Source organism: Neodiprion virginianus, chromosome 3 (assembly GCF_021901495.1).
Source record: "Neodiprion virginianus isolate iyNeoVirg1 chromosome 3, iyNeoVirg1.1, whole genome shotgun sequence".
In the NCBI taxonomy this organism is placed as follows: domain Eukaryota; kingdom Metazoa; phylum Arthropoda; class Insecta; order Hymenoptera; family Diprionidae; genus Neodiprion; species Neodiprion virginianus.
Window position 1 is genome coordinate 7,524,983 of NC_060879.1, and position 23,960 is coordinate 7,548,942.

The following is a 23,960-nucleotide window of genomic DNA, read 5'->3' on the forward strand; positions in this document are numbered from 1 at the left end:
TCAACATGTTACAAATGAAACATATTTCCATATCCTGTTATTGGTGTGTAGAAGGTTTATACAAATGTAATATTGGTTTCTTTTTCTTTCTTTTTTTTTTATGGCAAGAAATCAGGTTCGTTATATTTTTGCGACGAAAATAAAGCGCATTTACACATGTCTGTGATCGATTATACCATAATTTAAGTAATATACAAACTTACGTTTCAGAGCATTCAATAACAAGCCTTCGCTTTTATTCATCAGTATACAGTTATTCTCAAAATATAAATAGATATATTAAAATAAGCTATTCGTACAACAAACCCGTTGCTGTACTGATTATATCACTGAATAAACGTGATATTTCTCTATTAATAATCTCTATTGCAAGGCCACTGCAATTCACAAATATATTTTCTCTTACAACAATTTTTTTAATTTATAGCTAAAATCGAAAAAACGAGGTATTATTTTTGTAATTTGATTACCCAACAGTGAAACAGGCACATTTAAGTGAAAAATTGTTCTTGGTCTTTTTCCAGGCTAATTTCATCAAGATTTTACACTCCAGTCATGTCTCAGGAACGTTAATTTACTTTTATTCGTCAATCGCAATTATGGTTACCCTAAAATAGTGAAAATCTATCCTAACTATGGGAAATCGTAAAAGCGTTCATTTCAGATATACATACAATCCTTGTGCGAGATTCAATAGTAAAGTAAATTGAGTCGAGTTACATGTATGTACATCTGCTTATACGACTATCAATACTCGTCATGTAGGAATGAGATAATCAGAAAGGTTCTGCAATAACAATCGGAATCTTCTGAACACTCCAGTCAAACCGGATCCATTGAATGTCCAATTTTTCTTGAGTGATATAACACTGTAGTAAATTTTCGACGTGTTCGAGACTAGTTAAAAGCTACGAACTTGTCTGCGAAAGCGCAATAAACTCAATCTTTGGCCATGCTCAGTGCAACGACTCTTTAAACCCCTTTTTTGCAAATATTAAATCATTTGCAAGATTGTTCTCGTGCGTTACCAAGCCGATAACATCATACCCTCGTTTTGCCATCATTGACGACATAAGCTCAAGACTATTGTCGCCGTGAATGTATTCGACGGAAAGAGTCTGAAAAAAGAAACAAACATTTATTGATTGCGGTTCTTGCACGAGTTGCAAAGTCAGTGATAATTATAACTGTAAGAGCTCGGCCCTGAAAATCAATTTGTCTCATTATGCTGTTGTCTTATTCTCACCTTTATATCTATCTTGTCAAAAGGAATCGTTTCCAGAACTTCTAACTCTTGTCCCTCGATATCCAAACTGAAGTAATCTACTCGTTTGAAGTCGAGCGCTGCGACGTAAGATGCCAATGGTAAGCACTGTATTTTGATATGCTCGCCGTGATGGGCCACGTCTGGAGTGTTTTCCAAGCCTTCTTCATCAGTACCGTGTTCCTTGTGTAACCGACCGATGTTATCAGCCATCAGAAAAGTTCCCTGAAGGGAAATTTGTTGTTGTACATAAATAATTGCAAGATATAATGATAAGATAAGTGAAATGGTAAGATCACTTCCTAGGGTATCGATGTTAATTTGAGAGTATGCTGTATTAAGTCTTTACTGATGGTGTTGAATGTGACTTAATGTCAAAGCATGTAGATATCACAGTCAGCGTAATTCTACATGCAACGCGGAATACAATTACCCAAAAAAAGTTTTGTTTTACGCAATAATGCCGAGAAATGTATGCCTGCGATTAAGTTACCACTTGCTTCAGGAATACAGTTCCTGCCATTATTTTCTCATTAAATGTAACATATTTTTTGGACAGTTTTGTTTGAAATTTCATGCAGAATTGTACTGACTACAGCATTTTCACAATAATTCTGTATAGAGTTCAATAATAGTCAAAATGAGCGACATTTTACTTGATTGGTAAAGACTGACCAGACCATCTCCGTGAAAGTCAAAATGTTGTTAAAAACTTTATGAGAAAAAAAGCAACTTACCAGCATAGGATATTTTTTAGTACTAAGACAAGTGTTGGATAAGTATGCCTTTCTATTTTTCTGCTGCAGTTTACGGTAGTTGATGGGATCAGCCTCGATGAGAATACCAGTCCAGTTCAAGTATCTTTCGAAGAACAAAGTGTTGCTTCTGGTCTCACCGTCGTAAGCACCGCATTCTATAAAAAACCCATTTGTCTGAAAATAGATAAGAAACAAGACTTGGATTACCAGCTAGAGGAAAGTCTGGGAGTAAAGAAAATCGGAAGGTATGTTACATTGATATTGTGTAAATCATAAAAATCCACTTGCCATGTTTTTGAAAACCTCATTGATTTTCGCTGCTTGTCCCATCGATGGGTCGATCACTTCTGGGTTATCGAGATTGTAAGGCAACGATGCGTTGTATCTATTTACTATCCACTTTTTCCGCATCTCCTCTAAAAGTCCAGGATCAAACATGGAAATGCTCTTGTTGTTGTAGTTGCTTTTTTCGACTGAACAGAAAATTAATATTCATATAAGATCCGTGCTGATTTTATTTCAATCTAATACAATATCTTCATAATAAAAATTATTTCAGAGATTTTCAGAAACTTTAAGAATATCCCATACTATTTGCTCAAAAAAATGTTGCAATAACTTTCCCAGAATTTAAGTTGGTAAGTTTTTACCGACTGAGTAAAATTTTGTTCATTTCGCGCGGTTATGTTATATTAGTGCTAGACGTTGATGCCAAAAACTTGCAGCCAAACAAGAATATCAAAAAAAAAAAAAATCCTCATACCAAGCAACAATAATGACAGCTAAAGTACTTCGTCTAACTTAAAATCACGACTAAATTGCAAGGATACATATTTGGATTATCTTGTATTATTCTCAAAATGTGTAGAAAAATATTTGAACAATTGTATTTTCGACATAGCCGGTAGAATTACGCTATTTGATGATAGTCAAACCAAGTGACATTTTACTCAGTCGGTAAAACATAACTACGGCATCCTCTTAAGATTTTCATAACAGTTGATGCTGCTCATCGCCATGAACATTAATTCAAAGGTTTTCAGAAACTCTCTGAATTACCCAAACTATTCACTTGATTAGTTGAATAATTTGATAAAAAATTTCGCTAAATCAGACTTTTTGAGCCTAAAGTAAGGTTAGCTTTCACGGTCAAATTAACCAAATCAATTAAAAAAGTTTTAACGCAATACAGTGACACTTAATCAACAATACAGGCATTCTTCAATCTCTCACGGATAAAACGACTTTTTGTGTCGATTCTAGATTATTCTAAGCTAGATGCGTGACCGCGTTATGCAAAAAAAAAAGTGTAACTTCATCCTATAATAAAAAAAGAAATTCTACTCATGTTGCACATCAATATAAGTAGTGAAGGCCAGCTAATTGTCATACTTTTCAGTTTTTACGTATAAGGATGGAGATTCAATAAATCTTGGCTGTTTATTACGAATTTTCATTTCGTCAAACAGTCGCGAACAGAAATAATCCTTTGTTCACGTCTAACTTTTATACGATTCCCCTGAAAATAACCATTTCTACTATCAAATTTCTGCGCTAACAACAAGATACTTCAATGATTCTTGTGCGCAAAATAATTCCAATGATTGTTTCCTGAAATTCTTTGACGTTCTCCATCAGCGTATTTTTGTGTATTCATAAAAAGAACAAAAGAATTTCCATTCCACTTTAAGAGACACGTGAAAGATTCACTTAAAATGTATATCGTAGATTCGAATACTGCTATACGCAACAGAGCATATAATGCTTCGCCATAATCTAAATTCATCCCACGTTAATACCGGCCTATTAACTATACAATACACCAACTATTCTATTGTATAGAATTCTGCAAATATATTAGTTATTCGCTGGTAAAATGTCTCTGCACTACTTAAAATGTGCAGAGTGGCGTCGCAATTTTACTACATTAAATTTCCACTTTAGAATATATATCATGCACTAATGTAGCGCCTGATGCAGATGGTATTACGTCACCAAACTTGCTGCCAGCATATATATATACATATATTAGAGAGCTAGGTATAACATGGTAGCAAAGAATCGATACGTTTTAGTAATTATAATTACGAAGATAATCAGAATAATCTTACATCAATTTCGCCGGTACAATCATTAATCATTCGTTCAACATGTTGAGTGATTAACTTACGTACACAAAATCCGGTACAATTTTCCGTGGATTGTGTGTGTCAACGAAGCTATGAAACTTGACGAATCAATCTGAGATAACCCTGTCACAGATAATTTACTCATCTGTCATCAGGCTTCATAAAAGTTTATAGAGAGAAAAACTTATATTTATGGTGCTCAACCATTCGAACGGAAGTTATACAAGTAAGCGAAAAAATGTGTAAGAATGAAAATACGCGTCTCGGCAAAACTTAAAATTTTGACTAATGCCTGTTTCGTCAGAAAACTTATATTTTTGCAGGTATTCGGGAAAAACAACTTTTGTGTTTTGAAAAAATGTTCCACAAGTCGTAAACATTGATTTAAAAAATTTGACATTTTTTCGGAGCTTTTGGTAATATTTTACCAAAGATAGAAAAATACAATTACAATTACGATTATGCCTCGAGTCAGTGTCCATGTAAATTCCAAATAAATTCTGTTATTTATTCCTGAATAAATGTACTCGTCCGACAAATTGATTTATTTAAAATCTTTGAAAATTAACTGTATTTTTGCTAAAGACTCGTACTAACGAGAACTAGCCAAAAACATGTCCGCCGAATAGAAAGAGACAAATAGCAGCACAGGCTTATTTGTGTTTTTCTTTGAGCTATGGCGATTTTCAGCGGATAGCGGTCTTAAAAATAGACAGTGATTGGCACTGACCACCAAAAAAAGTTGACCAGTTTCCAGACCTGTGTGCTGAATTCGCAATTGTCACACTTTCATGCAGGTTACATACATCGTAGCGAACTGTCGTTTGAATTTATGACGGTTGGTCGCCCTGGCAAACAGTCGCCCTCGGATTTCGATGCGTGCGCATTAAATTTTAGCAGACGACGAACTATGCAATCGTAAGAAGTCGTTCTGTATATGTACGTATAACGGAACAATCTCTTGAAACTTGAAAATCAACCGCGCATGCGCCAAGTAATTCAGTCTCATTGGTCGGCGAAATTTTCGCGCAGCGATATTTTTGTCTGCGATGCAGGCGGGCCAACGTACGCAAAATGTGTACGTTTTAATTTTCAAAGAGCATAAGCATTAAATTCCGACCGTTCTTTGAAGAATCAACTTTCCGATCCGATAACAAATGCTTCCCAAACCTTTCCGAGTCGCTAGCACAATTATTTGAGATTCTAACCTCGAAAATTCGTATCAACTACATCGCCGCCAGAAACAATTTGACAGCTGAAACTCCGGATGGCCAGCCTGCGCCGATAAAACTCGCGCATGCGCAGTTGATTTTTAAGTTTCAAGAGATTGTCCCGGTATATTTACCAATCAATTCGTTTCTCGTGTAATTTTGGAACTTTGTTACTGATCTCTGTGAGAAGAGTTTCAGCGAACACGAGTTCCTGAACTTTTTCTTGTATACCTTCTAGTTTTCGAGATATTTTCCTGGGGCGGATAAAAAATACTAATCTGTGTACATATATATCGACGTACATTTGAACCTGAAAACTTGAATTTTGAATGCTGAGCTAATGCGATGTTTATTTGTAGCTCTTGACTTACATGAGAAAAAAAATTATTTATTTTTTATACAGACGTTTGAAAAATGCATGCATGCCAATAAATTGTTGCATTTATTTTCGACAAAAAAATATATCGTCAATATAATATATTTTAGCATTTCTCACTATGTGAAGAAAATTTATAGATCAGCAGTGTAGATAATACGAGCAAAAAGTGATATCTATTCCTTTCGATTTTCAGATTCTTGGGTATTGATGATATGGAATTGAGTTAGTAACGTTGATGTAACGAAACATTGAAGCAAAAATGACGATTCTGAACTTTCAAAATGACTTTAAAGAAGTCAGGTTCCCAAAATATCATTGTCTTCTGTTTTATGACGGCTTTTACTAAATTTCAAATATTCGACAGTCTCCGAAACAAGGATTTTTCCTAAAAATACATCGTTACATCGACGTTACGAATTTCAAGCCGTTATAATGGTAAGTATACCTATTTTTCTTTTTTTTTTCATCTCCTAGCAACTACAACGAATGCTAATTTTTCTCAGTCTGAGTACTTTTTTGCCACAGATACTACGGTATTTGGATACAGCTCAAGACTAGCGCTAAGTGTTTAAAATATGCAAAATGCGATATGGAAAGTCGTAACTCTGACAATATCTCTATCAGACAAAGCCTGCACGATACTTAACACAGTTATTGGTCCGAATAATAATTGTAACTGATAAGCGGTGACCTATTCGCATGCACAGGTGTGTGTATAATTATATAAGTACCTACAGCTCGCGGGGCAAACATTGGAAAAGCGTCGGTAATTGAGAATGAAGGTTAAAACTAAAGAGGAAAAATTCGAATTACAGGTTCATGACAATGTTGATTCTTAGAAATTCAAATATATTCAGCAGTTTGTCTAATTTTATATAATAGCTCGGACATTGCGGTTTCATATAACCGTATAAGAATGGTATACTTAAAGGCTGATGAAAAAGAAACGCTTCTAGGCTGTTTATTCAGAAGATATTAGGAACTAGAATTGAACCATTTGTTCCAAATAGTGATTGACATTTTAAATTCTACGGGTGGAGAAAATTGATACTCTCAAAACAGCGTTTATTACAATCAGAATTTAAAAAGTAAAAACTTTTCTGGTCAAATTGTAGATTGTTGTGAAATTGAAATATTTGAAATTTAGATATCCGGGTGTTCTTCCTCCAAGTGTTATATTTGTTACGCTTAGTAGTTTTTTATCCGAAAATCAAATTGTGATTTTTCATTTTCAAAAATCGAATCTATGTGATTTTTTTTTAACTCGGTATTTGTTTTTCACCCGATTTGTTGTTCCTCTCGAATTCTGGTAATATCGACAAACGGTCCAACTTCCTCCAGTTGCAATGTTTCAAACAAAATTTTGAATAGCGTATTGATTAAAAAATATATTCTTATCCGCAACTTTTCGTTCTTGACAGAATCACGCTGAAAATTGTTAAAGCTAAAATGTAACCTCAAAATTAGTACGATTTCGAAGTCTATCCACAATCACGTCTTAAAATTGCTTGAAATTGTTTTTCTATGCATTCTTTTTGGTCTATAATAACAATCCTGACTTTTGTTTATCAAAAAGCATAAAATTTGACATTGCGAAATTTGATCAGCATCTTTGTTAGATTACTTTTCATCATCCTAGACTGGAATTAACAAACAAGTTTCAATGTCTTGAAGCTAGTTGTATTAGTTAATTAGGAGTTAGAGAATCTTAGCTGTTTAAACTGGTAATACATCATTTATTCCACGCTTTAACCGCAAGAATACCATTAAAGTGGCTGTACTACATGTGAACTTTTTATATTGAATAGCTAACTTTTTCCGGCACGAGGAAAAAACTGCCCGCAATGTATTTTTCCTTACCATTAGTCCAAACAATTCCTAAATTTGATTCTCCCTTACGAGACTAATCAGCAATCTCAATAATTTCTGATCAGACACTAAATTTGTTTCGATATTTACCGAGTTATCAGAGCTACGATAATTGTATACAAGAATCTAAACACTTAAGTATCGAAATAATTTTTCTTTTTACATGGTGGTTCAGACACATATTACGTGATCTACCGAGCTTCGAATTAAAGTACTAATTTTTCTGAAATATTCTACGGCTCGAATATCGTTCACGAAGGCCAACTCATCCTTCATAAATCAATATGGAACGTTGCGAGAGCGAAACAGATTCTATATCCTTCACAAGCTATAGAACCGTACAAAAAGTGTAATATCAGAAATCCCCTGTGACGAAAATTCTTCTCTAAAATTTTTATGCCAATGCTGTGATGTCAAGTACTTCAGAAAATGAGGTTCTCTTAAAATTTTTTCATTCATTCCGAAATAAAATATTCCATAAAATATTCGAATTTATCTTCGATAAATGTCAATCATAAAATAAACGGTCAAAGTCTTACGATGAAAAACGCTTGGACATTTACTCTTATTTGAAAAAAACTTTGCCGAAAGAACCAAGAAATTTCCAACTGTAAATAAAAGTTTACCATAGAAAAAAGTTTGCCTTAAATTCAGTATTTAATACTACAACGCAAAAAATTTTCCTGATAGTCGGATGGCAGAAAAGCTCCGAAAAGCTCCGACTTTTGGAACAGTTGTATTTATTTTTCATGTTTATTCGGGATATTCTGAAACTCACACGTTTATTATTTAATGAAATATGTACCGAGTTTCAGAGTATTATTCACACTACAATGTTATGGGTTAAAATTCTCATTCGTCTATGGAACTCGCCGAATTTTTTGTGTAAAGTGTAACCGAGACCGGTTTTTGAGATGACTCGTTACGTGTCTTAAATCAAAACTAATATATCCACAGTAGTCGAGCCAAAGAGTAATCCATTTTTTATAATTTTTGGTTTACTACTTCAGATCCGTCATCAGCGTTCTTAAGATTGCTTTAAAAATCCAATTTTCATCCCAATCGAATAACTGATTGCTTTTTAATCAGCCATGCAGGATCCAAAATTTTGAATTTCCAATTTTTGAGTTCAGATTCGTAATCAGTGACGTCAAACTCACCGGTTTTTTAATTTGTAGCAACCGAAGGTATGCTTCAATTGGTCAAATACTCAAGTAGTCACTTTTGTTGCATCACATGCATTCGTCAATATGTGCGATAGAAAAATTTCACTTCCACTTTAGCACTCTCAATTTCATGCGCAACACCGCTACGGCTGTCATCCATGTATACCTATGATAACGATACGCAAACATCAGGGCCGGCTTATCCACTATGCGGACTGGGCACCTTCCTATGGGCCCCAAAGCAATAGGGCCCAATTAATAATAATAAATAATTTCTGTAAAATTGAAAAGAAAGCAACAAAATGATAATATCGACGAATAGACTCAGAATAAGGAGCATATATGAGGTATTCCAAACGAATGTGAACAATGTTTAACCCCGATAGCCACCAATTAAGGAATCATCGATTTTTTCGCTGATTTTGCCGCACAAAATGGACATTTCCAAATCGTTCTAGATCTTTTGCATTATGAGCTGTTTAAGAGGACCCGCAAGTGAAATTCTAGCCATAAAATACATATATGCTCGAAGGCAGATTTTTTTTGTGCATGGTTTTGGGTAAGAAATAATGTCCCACGTCGAAAAATAATTTCGGCAAAATCTTCACCGTGATCGAAATTTTTATTTTCTAATGAAAAAGAGTTTCGCTAAAATCATGCTTGAAGTTGTTCGAAACAGTCGACGGAAAATGTGAAAAAATCGGTCAATCTTGATATCAAGAGATACGTTTTAAAGTAAATAAAAACCACTAAAAGGCCGTTTTTTGTACTAGCAAGCTTCTCAGTTTCATGTATTATAACTTCTACTGTAATATTTTCAACAATATTCATTCTTTAACAAAACCAAAAAATATCATTCTGGGTATAAAATGAAAATTGTATCCGGATTATATCTTTAATCAAAGAAAATGCACAGATAATTTGAGTTGAAACAAAAATGGAGCTTACGAAAAAAGTTCAATTTCGTAAATTTTAGTAAAATTGATTCTTTGATTTTGAGCAATTCAAAACAAAGTTTAATTTTTCCGTACTCCGACAAAATTGTAAGGTTTTCATTTTACGAAGTAATCAGTTTGAGATACCTCGGTTTTAACAATTAGTGCAAAAATTCCTGTGAAACTAGATAATGTCTACCTTGATGCGGTACAAGTATAATAAGGAAAGCAATTGGGTCGGAGTGAAAACTAATATTCTTTGTTGATAACGCCTAACGTAATCAAGGATTGTACGAAACAGGGCCCATAGTTATTATACATGCCCTGGTCGATTTCGACGTTGAGATATACAGTGAGGTACGTAACATGTACATGATATGTACGAATACGTTTGTCCTTGTTATAACGGCAACTTGTCTATTAGTACAGGCAATAGGGAATTTTTTCCTGCACTAAATTAGAGGAGTTATTTTTTTTTCATAAATAGGTTCAGTATGACGTACCGAATGTAAATTCACAAAATCCTTACAAATTTTAAGGGCGGAAGTGCCGCCATTTTGAGAAAAACCGTTTCGGCCTATATCTCCGTAACCGTGCACTCGAGGTCAAAAATGATAATGACCTTTATTGTAGATAATGATATTTTCTATGTTTTTTTTTGAATAATTTTTTTTGTATCACTAACTATTTGTAAGTTGTTACTTATACGACTGCCAAAATTCATTTATTTACTTTTTGATCAATATCTCCCCGAATAATTGTTTAAACAACGAAATGCTAATAACCTAACTTTCAGATCCACAAACTTCCTACAACTTTTACTTGAAACTTTTTGTCCTCAAATAAATATTTATCAAGTTATAACGCTTTCTATGTTGCACCATCGGGTGGAAGGTTAATAAAAACGCGGGATGCATAGAATAATGATGAAAATTCTTCAAACATGTGGAAAAAATATTGATGAGGTGACAAATGGCAATAAATAATTTGCTTTCTTAACTGCAAAATAAAAAACAGCAACTACCTGATGGAATTTTTTTCAAATTTATATTATATTTTGGCAGTCGTATAAGTCGTTAATAGTTAGCGATAGAAAAAAAGTTATCCAACAAAAAATATAGTAAATATCATTATCTACAATAAAGGTCATTATCATTTTGGGCCTAGAGTGCACGGTTACGGAAATACAGGCCGAAACGGTTTTTCTCAAAATGGCGGCACTTCCGCCCTTAAATTTTGTAAGGATTTTGTGAACGTACATTCAGTACGTCATACTGAACCTATTTATGAAAAAAAAAATAACTCCTGTAATTTAGTGCATTATGGTCAAGAGTAACGGGTCCCCTATTGCCTGTACTATATATGCAACATAGGATAACAAGTCCGATTCTATATGCTCGTTTACGTTAGTCTACAGATATGAAATAAAACAGCACACGTTTGAAAAAATAAACTAATTGAAGAAATTATTCCTTATCTCATTTAAATATATCCACTGTACGAATACTTTTGTCCCTCACTGTACACGACACTACGTATCTCAAATTGCGAAAAAGGGCTTAACAGCCCGATTATACATGCAATTCTGAACAAAAACCCTGCATACATTTTCATTTAACGTAGAAATAAAGTAGAATTCGTGCCATTTTTTTTTTTATTTTTGTTTTTTTATCAGAATTGCGTATAGAATGGGGCTGTTAACCCCTATTACGCGTTTCACACGCGTGGACTTTGATCACTTTGATATTTCGAGATGAATACGTCATCGTCAAAATCGACCAGGACACTCCCTTAAGCAGTATCAGTCAAGTTTAAGAGAACGCTGCGATCCGTCTTTACCGACCGCATTAAGTGTTGCTTATTTTCACTTTTATCAGAGACTACTCACCACTAATGAGAAAATACCGCAGTCGGCGAAATTCTATATACAATGCGAAATACAAATACTCAAAAAACTTGTGTTTTACGGAACAATAATGCCGAAAAGGACATTTCTGTAATCGAATTGCCACTTATTGCAGGAATCCATTTCATGACGTTATTTTCGCGCGGAACCAACAAGTTTTTGAATAATTTTTGTACGGCGTTACACGTAGAATTTCGCTTACCGCACGATTTTTGCATCAGTACTCTTTAGGGTTTCACAATAGTCCAAATATACGACATTTTACTCGGTCGGTAAGGGCTGACTACAGCGTCCTCGTGAAGGTGGTTGGAAACAAGCCGGTAACCCACTGCAGCATAAAAATGATAGCCCGCCTTTCCTTTTGTTGTTATTATGATATTATTTAGTACGACACGTGACGTAATTGGGGCCCGTTCACGCATGTCGATCAGCGAATCAAACTCGCTTTCAAACTTGTTCCCTGACAAAATATTGACGAAAAGAGATTGTTTTGCCAGCCATAGACAATTTACAGTATTTGTTAACGTCGATAGTAAGTTTCGGATGCGCAAATTATTTTGAAAAAATAATTACGCCGGTTGTTTTGTCTCAGATTAGTCTTACCGCGAAACGTCATCGACGCATTCATGCTCGATAACACATTTTCTTGCAAAATATATTGCCTATCACATTGTAAGTTATTTTCCTAATTTTCAAGGATTGTTCAGCAAATCAAGAACCGAGTCAAGCATTTTCACTCCGCAAATCACGTATAATTAAGATCGCGCATTGATGCAATCTCGTTAAATGATACAAATCAACGTTAACGGAACAAGATTGACCAACAAGTGGAAAAATGGCGCTTATGAATGAAATTCTGGCAAACTCGGTGCGTCTCAAGTACCACACAATATCTAGATAAGTTAACCGCGGCAGGTATTGACTTAATCACCTTATCGCTCGTAATATTATGTACTTCGCCAAGAATTCAATCTACATCTGTAACCCGTAAGTCCCTCGATTTCAAATTTATGTCGCACAAGTGCAACAATGGAGTTATTGATACATCAGATAAAAGTTGCCATGGTCATCCGACACATATATCGTATAACTAACAATATCACTTTCTAGAGATGAAACAGCTGTGCAATTTAAATCTTTAACCCTGCGCTGACTATCTGTAACGATATCGTTAAAACACCATGCTGGTGTAACGGATCGAAAAATAGCTGATTGTTCCAAATTTTTTTTTTTTTTTTTTTGATGGTTAAAATACGCTAATGAAACGTTTACTTTCATTTTTTTTACATTTTTTACAAAACGGTGTAAACTCTCAAAGGAAGAGTTTTCAAGCTATCGGTCTTAAATTTGGACACAACATTCTTCATACCGTTCTTTTTATTGCTATGGAAACTTTTATTTTGAAATCTTCATCTTTTTTTTTAACGAATAACTGTGAAAAACATTGGCCAAGTTTGATAGTTTTTGTTCAAACCACCGCCGTTTTGTCAATTATGATAAAGAAAGTCTCTTTGGCAAGATAACGGCTTTCAGACTGATTAATAATCTTTTTACTAATATTGTTTAGTTAACATTTACGGCCACAATCGTTTACACCGTGAGGAATCTTTTTTTGTTTCGAAGTCCTTTTCAACCTTATAAAACAAATGTAAAGAAAATAGAAATGAACGTTTAAAAATTTATATTCTGTTCTTAATGAGTGCTTTAATTTGGCATTGAAAACATCAGACTGATCAGCGTATTTTAACCATCAAAAAAAAAATCGCGAAAATCAGCTACTTTTCGACGTCAAGTCCATTTCTATTTGTTAAACAACTGCAAATGTTGTGATGTAAACTGTTGAATCATCAAGTAGAAATGTTAAACTGATTTTAAAATTTTTTTTAGACTTTCCGGACGCTCCTAAGCGGGTTAAAAATGGCCAAAAACGATATCGTCATAGATGGTCGTCGTAGGATCAACGAAACAAGTGATCTTTTATTCAGACCCTTGCTTATAACTTGCTGTTAAGTGAACAAGAATTGTGACGTTTACAAACCAGATGAAATGAATTTTCGTTAAAATTTGTTGGATTATTCTTCATCGTTAACAACGACCAAAATTATTGAGGATAAAAAATACATGCAAAATTTATATCTGCCCTGTTTCCGAGAATATGACGAATCTGTAAACTTGCCGTTGCGCACAAATTCGACGTGTAGATTTGTCGCGCTATGACGTCACTATCGGTAGAAGTGAGTCACCAACATTACATCAAATTTCAATCTATCGGACCAAGTCTCAATTTTTTACAAAATTTTTCTATCACGAAATCTTAACAAAGTCATCGCTGCATTTTTCCATACTTCGGTACAAAAATTTTACTCTCTGATTTTGAGTCATCGTTGTCACCACGTGACCAAACTTTGACTCGTAACCGGCACGTGTTTATTCTTCCGATGGATAACACGTTTTTCTCCAACGTGTGACTGGCTGACGTAATTTTATTTAACCTTGCATCTACTTATTGAAGCATTCATTCATTCATTCATTCATTCGTTCGTTCATTATGGCGAAACGTACCTTGCTGGCCAATAGTCGCGATGAAGAAGTCGTCCTCATAACTGGGTAACGGTTCTGTGACCGAAGTTTTCGACACAATGACGTAGAGACCGAAGAGAAACAGAATGGTTGCAACAATGACGTATTTTTGGCGCCAAGCTAGATGTACAAGACCAGTTCCAATTTGCTTTAAGCGCTGCAAACGTTTTTAATTACTATATTAAAAAACATTTGTCCAATAATCATGTATAGATACTGTTAAACACCCGCTTCAATCAATTAATTATGTAAGCTATTTTTGTCAATTGTCATATGTACGTCACAAGGTAGTGTTCAATCATCGCAATGGAATATGCTAACGATAAGATCACAGATCAAAAAGAAAGCAAGTGTCACGTGATTTGAAAGTATGAGGATAGTGATTTTCGTGCTGTTCCAACATCGCCACAATAAGTGACGCCTTTCATCAATTAAAAACATTTACCACAACGTAGGACTTTCTAACCCGGTACAATAAGGACGGGATAATAAATTGAGAGAGAAAAGAGGCATGTAAAGCAAGCTGAAATAGATTTTCGGCACTTGTGTCACAAGTGCGCTGAACGCCGCTGGGCTGTGATACCTTTGCACTTGAGTGTTTAAATGAAATAAATCTAACCAACAACCAGTTTTTTCATAGAGACTAGAATCGCATATCGCCACTCACGCACAATCGAATTGCCAAAGAATCACGTGGCGATGTTGACACATTCAAGCTTCACCTCACATCAACGACTCTAGACGTATAAATAAAGATCACGGATGATATGAACGACAAAAGATACCAGGCAACAGCTGCGAACAAACATCAGCTTCCAATAGCATCGTAGCAAAGTGCACGTGAATACTCATTGTTACGAGAATAGAAGTTAGCAAATTCAAGTCAATATTAGATTCAGGCACGTGTTAGCTTCACTTATTAATAACAGAGGATCTCTAACTGCACCCCATGATTCAGCTGCTATCAACCGTTACTTATACGGTTCAAAGGTTTCGAACATTCCGGAATCGTACTGGCTAGTCTCGTTACCTCCATTCTAATTCAAAAATCGAACACTCGGTACGGAACTCCGATCCGCCTTGCTTCCGCAACCGACTTCAGGGCGTCGCGTCGATGGTTCACGGTACACTAACGCTGGTTTAGTTTCGGAGTCATTCGGAGCCGGTGTCGACATTCGGTGATGCTCGGTGTGTTCCTCTCAAAGCAACGACGTTCTTAGTCCTGAGGTGAGGGGGGGGGGGGGGGGGGGGGGGGGGGACGAGGAGGGGGAGAAAGAGCAAACAAGTTACACTATCGAAGGCATTCGCGTAAAGCGGATTCTAGACGAGACACCTTTTGGTGAGCGCTGCTGGTGCGACGTGAAGCTTGCATAAGGGTACCAGAGTATACCAAAGTACGGTTCACGTCAAGCATGCTGCTGTTTCGGTATACTTTGAGAGTTTCTAGGCGAGCCAACTACTTATTGTTAGCTGAACACGGTGATCTCGAAAAGATTTCTCTGTTTGAAGTTTGAGGCTCGCCGAACGCCCATCAGGACCAAAACACGCGTATCACGTGCGATATGTGATGTGGATTTAGGCTCCGCGTGTAATTTCGCGAGTCACCCAAGATTTTAGCAACAGTATTTGTTCGAGATTCGAGATTGAGGTGTCAACGTTTTTGACGATCGTTTCAACGCCGCCGAGAGTGTTCACTCTGATACTGATCGCGACGTTTCTGCGACCCGCTGATGCGCCCACGCGGTGACTGAAGATTTACAAAGATAGCCAGCCTTGTGTATCGTTGTAAAGCAAGTGAAAGGGTGCGGAGGTGACGGCAGTGTTCTACACCTACCGACTCACCTACGGGATTATCAACGGGGATTATGTTGTTGATTCGGTTGGTAACGATGAAAGTTTCGAGTTTCTCGCCTCGTCCCTCGTATAGCTTTAAGGGGTCCCATTTGGCTGGCCGTGTTTAGAGATCTTTGATCAATGGCTTAACGTACGTAAATATAGTCACATGCATCCACGTTAAGTCCGTGATTCACGTACATACACGAATCTTATTGAGTTCTCAAGATGTAGCTTAAGTGAGCGATGCGCATGCGCAGTGAGGAATTTTGTCATCCATCTATGCGCACGGATTTGGAGTTGTAGATTGGAGAGAACAACGGAATTCAAGATTGCCTACGCTTTAGTCTGCGGGAACACTTTAAGTGGAAATATTTCTTCGATTAAGCCCTTGACTGTCAGTGACACACATATGGGCAGAAAAAAGTCGGGCCATTTTTGTAGCACGATACATATATGGGCATTTGAAAAAAAAACATGCTTTACTACATCTATTTGACTGTGATTTAGCGAATCATCGTTTTTAAGGTCGCTGAATTGTAGGATAAATCTATGAAATTTTTACTCCAACAAATCTCATTTTCGTCTGACAGCTAACGGGCTAGAGAGTCTGTGAATCGCAAGCTTAGTTAAATGTCTAGATACTTGTCGCACAAGCTTACTTGTTTAATTACCCAGTTGCTTACACTGCGGCCTTTTACGCTGATGAATAATGGGTAGCATTACAGAAAACTGTTGCGATTTGCTAACTGTTGGCATATTGGTGACAGTCATGTAAGCTGGATTTCATTATCAGCTACTGTCAGTTACCAAGTTTCGTGTCTCCGTTTGTTTGCTGGATTCTTGACAAATAGTGTCGAATTTTCGGCTTGTGATCCGATACACTGGAAACAAACATGTGTTCAACAGAAATTGAAAGTTGGCGTTAACTTATCGCCAGAATGCACTAGGTCTCCAAATATTTTGTACGGATTGATCGGTACTTCCTAGTTGACAGAAAACAAGTTGCAATCAGTTCATCTTGTTTAGAAAGTTACAGCTCAACTCATATACCAGCCGAATCAATCTACAGAAACATCTTTTTCGAGCTTAAATTCCCGGTCTGACTTCTTCTTTATCGACAGAAGAGAAGTGCCACCAATATTCTATTCAATGGTACCATGGGAACTGTTGATCGGATCCGTTTAATCAATGTTCCAAGGGCTCCAAGTAACTGGAATGAAAAAAATTACACTATTTAGGGTTAAAAATAATTCCCGAGTTAGTGTCTTTCAACCTCAAGAATTATATGATATTCCACAGCAATATATGTTCGTACACGCAAGTGCAAAAGATTAGTTGATAAAACTGATTAATGCTAACAATCTTTTCAGATGACGCCACGCGAATCGAAAGTTACGCAAGCGGTAACTCCAACGGCACATTGAACGTAAACGAGGCTGAACATGAATCAGATCTTTGCGCTTCGTCTTCATATTTGTCTTGCATCATTTTCATCTCACGCTGCTATTTTGATCGTACGATAAGTTCCGCTGATACCTGATACCGCGATGTAATTCCTGATCAAAACGACAATCTGTTACCTGTAAACGGTAGTTTAAGATTCTGCCAAGGCTGACGGTACGATATTCTCTCGGTCAAATTATTGACCGTTTCACTGACGTTGCGTTGGTCAACATGCTGAGAAACTTACCATCACAGCTGCTAATGTAAGCACAGCTGGGAGAAGTCAGCTGGTACCGTTCGTGTCAGTTGATCATGTGACACGCTGATAATAACCTGCTGTATCCAATATGGCGGCGCTGAAGTGCGAGTCGACGGATGCTCTCAGTGCGGATTTGTCAAAATCGCCGATATTCTCGGACCACACCGTTGAGACAATAAAGGAACATGAGACTTCCGGAATACCGCTTCAAACCGCCTGGACATTCTGGCTGGACAAGTGAGTTAATCATAAGGAAACGGGAAGTATCCAAATTCCCCGGATACGTGTAGTATATGTCTATAGTTTATGCCCACGAATGACATTGTCAATTTCAATCAAGCTCCAGTACCTGTAACTTGATGAATAAAAATTCCACTTTCACCAAGTTTTTGTTTCTCAAGTTTTTCACTTTCTCACGTTTTCTTCGTTGCGATCACTGACTATGTATTACAACAAGTAATCGAACGTTAAAACGTTTCGTAATTATAATATGCATTTTTAGCATTAGAAATTGTGTAAACAATTGTTACACAATTATCATGGTTGCCAGAGATAAGTATGTGATATTCCCATTGCCAGCTGATGCAGGCTATCCAATACCATGTTTACACGCTGTTAGTAATACTTGTTTGTTTCTTTGTTGCTTACAACGCGTGTACTCCTATCATTATACGTATCAATTACTACTTGCCTAGATTACGAATACTCGCAGTGTTTACATCCAGATAGTTACACGTAAGACGAATCATTCGGATCTTACATTATATTTAAATCTTACAACGTTTTTCTGATTCTACTTTTTCATGTCGATAAGATTTTATCGAGTTGTTTGTGGTACACTTTTTTCAATAAATCGTAACTGTGTCGACATTGATTATCTTCTTTATTCTTTTTCGGACGATAAACGTCAATGTTTTAGTGAAAAAATACCACTTATCGTCGTCATTTTTCCAACAGTACTATAAATATTTCCATACTTACAATAACTAAATATATATAATTGTTGTTGTGAAGTAATGTCCGGCAAATATTATAGTTATAAGACTCTATAACCAAACCAGAAAATAATAAATGTACTTTAAGTTCACTAACTTTCAAATCTTCATCCGTATAAACGACATATTTGTATCTTAAAAAATCGTAGTAACTTATGCGAGAAAACAAATTATTGATCCAGTCGATCGGAATGCTCGTCAAATAAAGCTTGAGAAGTTTTCGTTGGCAAAATTTTTAAATCTATTGTTTAAAAACGAGCAGTAATTCGCCATTCTTTATCGTTATGCCAGAAAATATAAATATATATATAAATAAAGCGTTCAACTCTTTACAAAAATACGTATTTTCCATTAGTTTCGGTATATGCGTCAACGACTTAAAAAATTTCAAAGAGAAAAGTTTTTTTTTGTTCCATATTGTTTTCATGAGAAACTTCGATCGCAAAGCGGATTATGTTAGAATTGATGTAGAGAGCTCAAATTTTCAGGAAATTTTTTAAAATTCATTTGAAAGCGTTTAAGCCCCTGAGGGCATAAAAATTCATAAACAACCTTGTTAAAAACCACTCGAAGCAGCATAATCGCTATAGAAGTATCTTCTTCAATTATTCATACTTTGCTATCCGGAACCATTGGAAATGAATACAAATTATTCTGTCCGTACTGCAAACCATCTGTGATCACTTGAGATTCCTGCCAATCGATCTTTACTTCAAATAATTATATTACGGTGTGTTGAGCGTAGTGTCACGTGACCGATTTAAGAGTTTTTATGAGAACGCAACTTCGACCTTAAAATGAATTTGGAAATTTTTGTTCTCTTGTCAGCTGCAGCTGAATAAATCTACAGATTTTTCTTGAGAATCAGGAGTCGATTCTCATCGATTTTGAGTCGATTTCAGCAAAGATCGGCCGGTGGAGTTTCGATACAAATGATCGATTTTCAGGAACCAAAAGATAGATTCTTGAAGAGATTAGATCTTAAACCCATCACCACTGAAAATCGTAATTTCATATTATTTCAAACAAGCAAATTTCGTCAAGAGAATTCAATATTCTCCGTGAGAATTAGCACATCATGACATTTTCTTTATCCCTTGTTCCAGTACATTTTAAATGATCGAATAACAAAGTATAATTGATAGATTGCTACGCAAGAAAGTCTCGTCTATAGTATCAGCTTAATCTTTCATATCACTGAACGACTTTCAATCAGTTCACTTGAATTCGTCACTCAAGCATCGTATCTTACCCTGAAATCAATACTTGCATAACATGAGTCAGATTTGTATCGAGTAATCGCATAATTTTGTAGTAAATTACACAGAACCAAACCACTCAATTAGATTTAAAGATAGAAAACAGATTTTTCTAATAATTAGTATCGGATTTATAGCGCAACGAAGAATTGTACTTATCGATTAGAATGTCAAGAAACTTCATTCACATAGGAATGGAAAACAGAAAACTTCAATCTAATTTGCCAAATACCATTCGATCGCGATTTTAATTACCATCATACGAATTTTCCAAACTTAAGATTTTGAAATTTGATTAGACGAGGATCAAGATAAAAGTTTGTATATAATTTCGGAACAACGCTTACACCGACATCTCAGGTTGGTTATAAACTTGAAGCATTTAAATTTTCGATTCCAATACATATATTATTATTTATACGCCTTCCGTATGATATTCATGAGGTGGGGAGAAATTCGATTTTCGTTCTGAAAAATCTGTTAAAATTATTGAAAAATAACAACGCAAACTGCATTTTTGTTTTTACAGAGCTATTTCAGGAACAACGGCAGAAGAATACAAGGCAAATTTGAAAAAAATTTATACCGTAAACACGGTACAAAGTTTTTGGGCGGTCTTCAACCACATACCAAATGCTGGTGATATTCAGGTCAGTTTTTATCCTTTTTTTTTTTTTTGTGAAAATGTATATTATAGGTACACATATACGTCATTATTGTGCGACGATAAAATCAAAAAAAAAATTTTTATAAAAACATAAAGAATTCAGATTTACCATCGCAAGATATCGAAACCAAATACATTTTTTGTCCGGTGAATATACCGTTTGAAAAATTTCACAGACACAGATCCAAACTTGCAATAACTTTAGTGAAACCAATACGACGTGAATTCGAATTCTAGGATAAAAAAATGTCGCATTTCGAAATGTTCCACAATTCTCGAAAAAAACAAGTTCAGCAAACATCTGTTCGAATTCCTCACATCTCTGAAAAAATTCCTAAGATAAATCTACGGTTAGTCGCGATTGTGAGGGTCTCTTGTAATAACGAAAAGTACCTTGACCCCAAAATCAGGCATCCATAGGCATAGGAAAGTACGTTTTCATGTTTGACTCTGTCATTATCTCGCAAAATATGAATAATCTCGAATGATTTGCGTACTGCAAAATAATTCGTTTCTCACACCACAAAAAAAAAACCGCTATTAAAGCAAATTTTACTCAGGTGACTTAAAAATTTAGATTATTGAAGATCGCGGCTGATGAAAAAAAAACAAAAAAAAAACAAAAAACAAAATAAAAATTGTAAGTAAACTGTAAAACAGATTTTTATATTTTTCAAACTCACGGATTATCGTTTCTTTTGCAACAGGTAAGGTACAGCTATCATCTGATGAGGGATGAGAGATACCCGTTATGGGAAGAACCCGTTAACCAACACGGTGGAACATGGAGACTCAAATGTCACAAGTACGATACGGTAAGTGGACATCGGGTTCCTAATTCGGTTACCAGCAAACTGACACAATTTACCGAAATTTCCATTCGCTGGAGGAATTTTCTTGCGAAACGAATTGCGAATCAAGTTATGAAGGTGTATTGGAAGTATCGATAACAGTAAAGACACTAACGAAAGCTTTTATTTAGTTATCCATGCTTTATTACAAATCACCCCGAACGATTGAAAATCCATCAGCTTTGTTTGAGAAGATTTTACTCAACGATTGTTCGTTTTTTGCAAAAGGTTATTTTCCACGCATGCATTTTTTGAATAAAATCAGCGATCGTTAAGTAAGATTGAACGAATCTATTAAAATATTTTTCATCACTTAGAATCGATTCGGAACGAAGCATCGAAATCTGAGCTTGTGTTCGAGATTCCAATGTTTTTCGTTTTTGTAGTTTTATTCGAGAAATCTTCGCAACTTGTGAAAAGACCAAATTCACAACTTGCCAAAATTAACGAAGAGCATCGATTTTTGGCAAATCAACCTAAATTAAATTTGATAATGTTACACAGGCCGATGTATGGAAGGAAATCGTTTTGGCAGCGATTGGAGAACAGTTTTCCGACAGTGTCGCCGAGGGTGACGAAATCTGCGGTGTCACAGTCTCAATCAGGGACAGAGATGATCTTATACAGGTACGCTCGTATTTTAACATAATTATCACAAAGTTACGATTTGGCAAATTCCTTACAGGACAATAACTGAATCACTTTTCAATACCAGACTTGAGAATTATGGAATTCAGTCTGCATCACCACGTGGTTAAAAATCTTTATGTAATAAGGCTGCTAGCGGACAACGGGTTGATGACTTATGTTCGTACAATCGTTACATAACAACTTGTATTTTCGCGTATCATTATTTATTCATTTATTCAAAGACAGTTGTCGTTTCGCCGTCCTTGAAGAACTGTTTTTATTAACGCGGATAATAAATTACAATACGTAGAAATCGATGAAAAATTCTTGACCCAGAAAATTGACGAAGAGTGGAATGAGGTTGACATTTTTCTTGTACAATTGACGCGACGCACGTACCGAGTGAAAATATAAATAAATCTCGACTGGATTAAAAGGCGGAATCGTTTTTAAATCTTTTCACACGAATACGCAGATTTGGGGAAAATATTAACTATACAAATATACATATTTTCTTCAGATATGGAATGCTAACGCCGCTCTGGCGCCTTCGGCCACCGTGCTGAAAAAAGTTCATCAACTATTGCCGGAAGTCAAGTTCCCTGCCGAATTCTACAAACGTAAGTCTTTCCGGATAATTTGATCACAAATATTACGACTGTTTTGATGATATCCTCGGTACGAGGTGATTACAGATCGTTACATGCGTTACGCACGAATACTTTTGTTAGTACGTATTTCGCAAATGTTATTCGATTGCATAATCGACGACGTGAAATAATGACAGTGATATTTTTAGCCCATCAATCCAATCACGCTTACGGCCGTCGCTGAAGACCAAGTTACAAATATGTCGAAGTCGAAGTGGCAATGGATGAAAAATTGATACCCAGTACGTAAAATGTGCGTTCCGACGAACATGCGATCAGTCCTGCAATATTAGTAATGTTATATAATTTTATGGATTTTTTGTAAATGCCGACGAATGTGGCCAAAGAATTATGGCAGGCAACAGCTGATCTGAAAAACGCATCCTACCATAATGTTATACATGATATAGAGAAAAGCTGTGATCATCGTGGAATGATTAAGAGGAGTGAGAAAGCAAAACTGTCGTTTTTCTTTGATCAAATGAATTTTAAAGCTTTTTGTATAATCCGTTGGTATTAATGATATTTTAATATTTTATTGCAACTTTGTGATATCGAATTTGATTGTTTCTTTACATATTATACAATTATTGGTGTTTTTTGAAATGTTGAATATATATTTTTTTACACTCAATTTTTCTTCAAATTACTTTTCACGTTACGTACGATAATTTTAAGGTAGAAAAAAAGTCAACCAAAATATGAAGATTTGTTTACACTATTTTTACGACATCTAGAATTTTAATGCGGTCAATATTTATCTTTATTTATTTATAAGTATCTTATAGCCCTGGAATTTGAAGAACGTATTTCTATTCAATATCACCGAATGTCTCCAGAGATTTTTATGAAGATTTAGGTGAAACTCTGAAAATTAAAAAAATTCCGATTTAGATTCGTCCACAGAACAAAAAAGAACGAACACAGCACAGAACAGTTTCTTTTTCAAATTTCGCCGTTGAAAATTTATAAATCTGTCGATGGTATTAATTATTATACCGAGACAATATTTCGCGCAGAAATTACAATCCATTTTCTGAAATCCCTTGCCAAATTCTTAGAGTTTCTTCGAATCGAAAACGTAATCGGAGTTATATCCAGAGATCGAGGATTTTGCAGAGAAAATCATTGTATAACGATTGTTCAGAGATTTATTTTTATTCGAACACACCG

The 23,960-nt window shown here is 35.5% G+C and overlaps 2 protein-coding genes across 3 annotated transcripts; one reads left to right on the forward strand and one right to left on the reverse strand.

Annotated features, from left to right (window-relative positions):
* Nucleotides 1-136: 136 nt before the first annotated feature.
* Nucleotides 137-15,930, reverse strand: LOC124300047 (uncharacterized). 2 transcript variants are annotated; one of them, XM_046753671.1, is made up of 6 exons: nt 15,531-15,930; nt 14,180-14,354; nt 2,311-2,495; nt 2,002-2,196; nt 1,247-1,489; nt 137-1,118 (listed from the first exon to the last, which is right to left on the reverse strand). In XM_046753671.1, exons 1-6 carry the CDS (start codon nt 15,609-15,611, stop codon nt 957-959), a joined length of 1,041 nt encoding a protein of 346 aa, XP_046609627.1. In that variant the 5' UTR covers nt 15,612-15,930; the 3' UTR covers nt 137-956. The 2 variants fall into 2 exon arrangements, with proteins under 2 accessions (XP_046609627.1, XP_046609628.1); XM_046753672.1 differs by lacking the exon at nt 15,531-15,930 and adding an exon at nt 15,228-15,515 and having other exon boundaries at nt 139-1,118.
* A 1,851-nt stretch (nt 15,931-17,781) lies between these two features.
* Nucleotides 17,782-23,421, forward strand: LOC124300048 (eukaryotic translation initiation factor 4E type 3-like). The gene is made up of 6 exons (XM_046753673.1): nt 17,782-17,972; nt 20,519-20,639; nt 21,364-21,471; nt 22,012-22,134; nt 22,658-22,757; nt 22,937-23,421. The coding sequence occupies exons 1-6, from the start codon at nt 17,824-17,826 to the stop codon at nt 22,969-22,971; spliced, it is 636 nt and encodes a 211-aa protein (XP_046609629.1). The 5' UTR covers nt 17,782-17,823; the 3' UTR covers nt 22,972-23,421.
* Nucleotides 23,422-23,960: the final 539 nt, after the last annotated feature.

Excerpts from the sequence above, each read along its gene's own strand:
- LOC124300048 (XM_046753673.1), top strand. The coding sequence starts at position 17,824 with ATGGCGGCGCTGAAGTGCGAGTCGACGGATGCTCTCAGTGCGGATTTG. Across the intron at positions 22,135-22,657 it reads ACAGAGATGATCTTATACAG|ATATGGAATGCTAACGCCGC; the intron begins GTACGCTCGTAT and ends TATTTTCTTCAG. Across the intron at positions 22,758-22,936 it reads CCCTGCCGAATTCTACAAAC|CCCATCAATCCAATCACGCT; the intron begins GTAAGTCTTTCC and ends TGATATTTTTAG.
- LOC124300047 (XM_046753671.1), bottom strand. The coding sequence starts at position 15,611 with ATGCTTGACGTGAACCGTACTTTGGTATACTCTGGTACCCTTATGCAA. Across the intron at positions 2,197-2,310 it reads ATGAGGTTTTCAAAAACATG|ACAAATGGGTTTTTTATAGA; the intron begins GCAAGTGGATTT and ends ATCTATTTTCAG. Across the intron at positions 1,490-2,001 it reads CTAAAAAATATCCTATGCTG|GGAACTTTTCTGATGGCTGA; the intron begins GTAAGTTGCTTT and ends ATTTCCCTTCAG.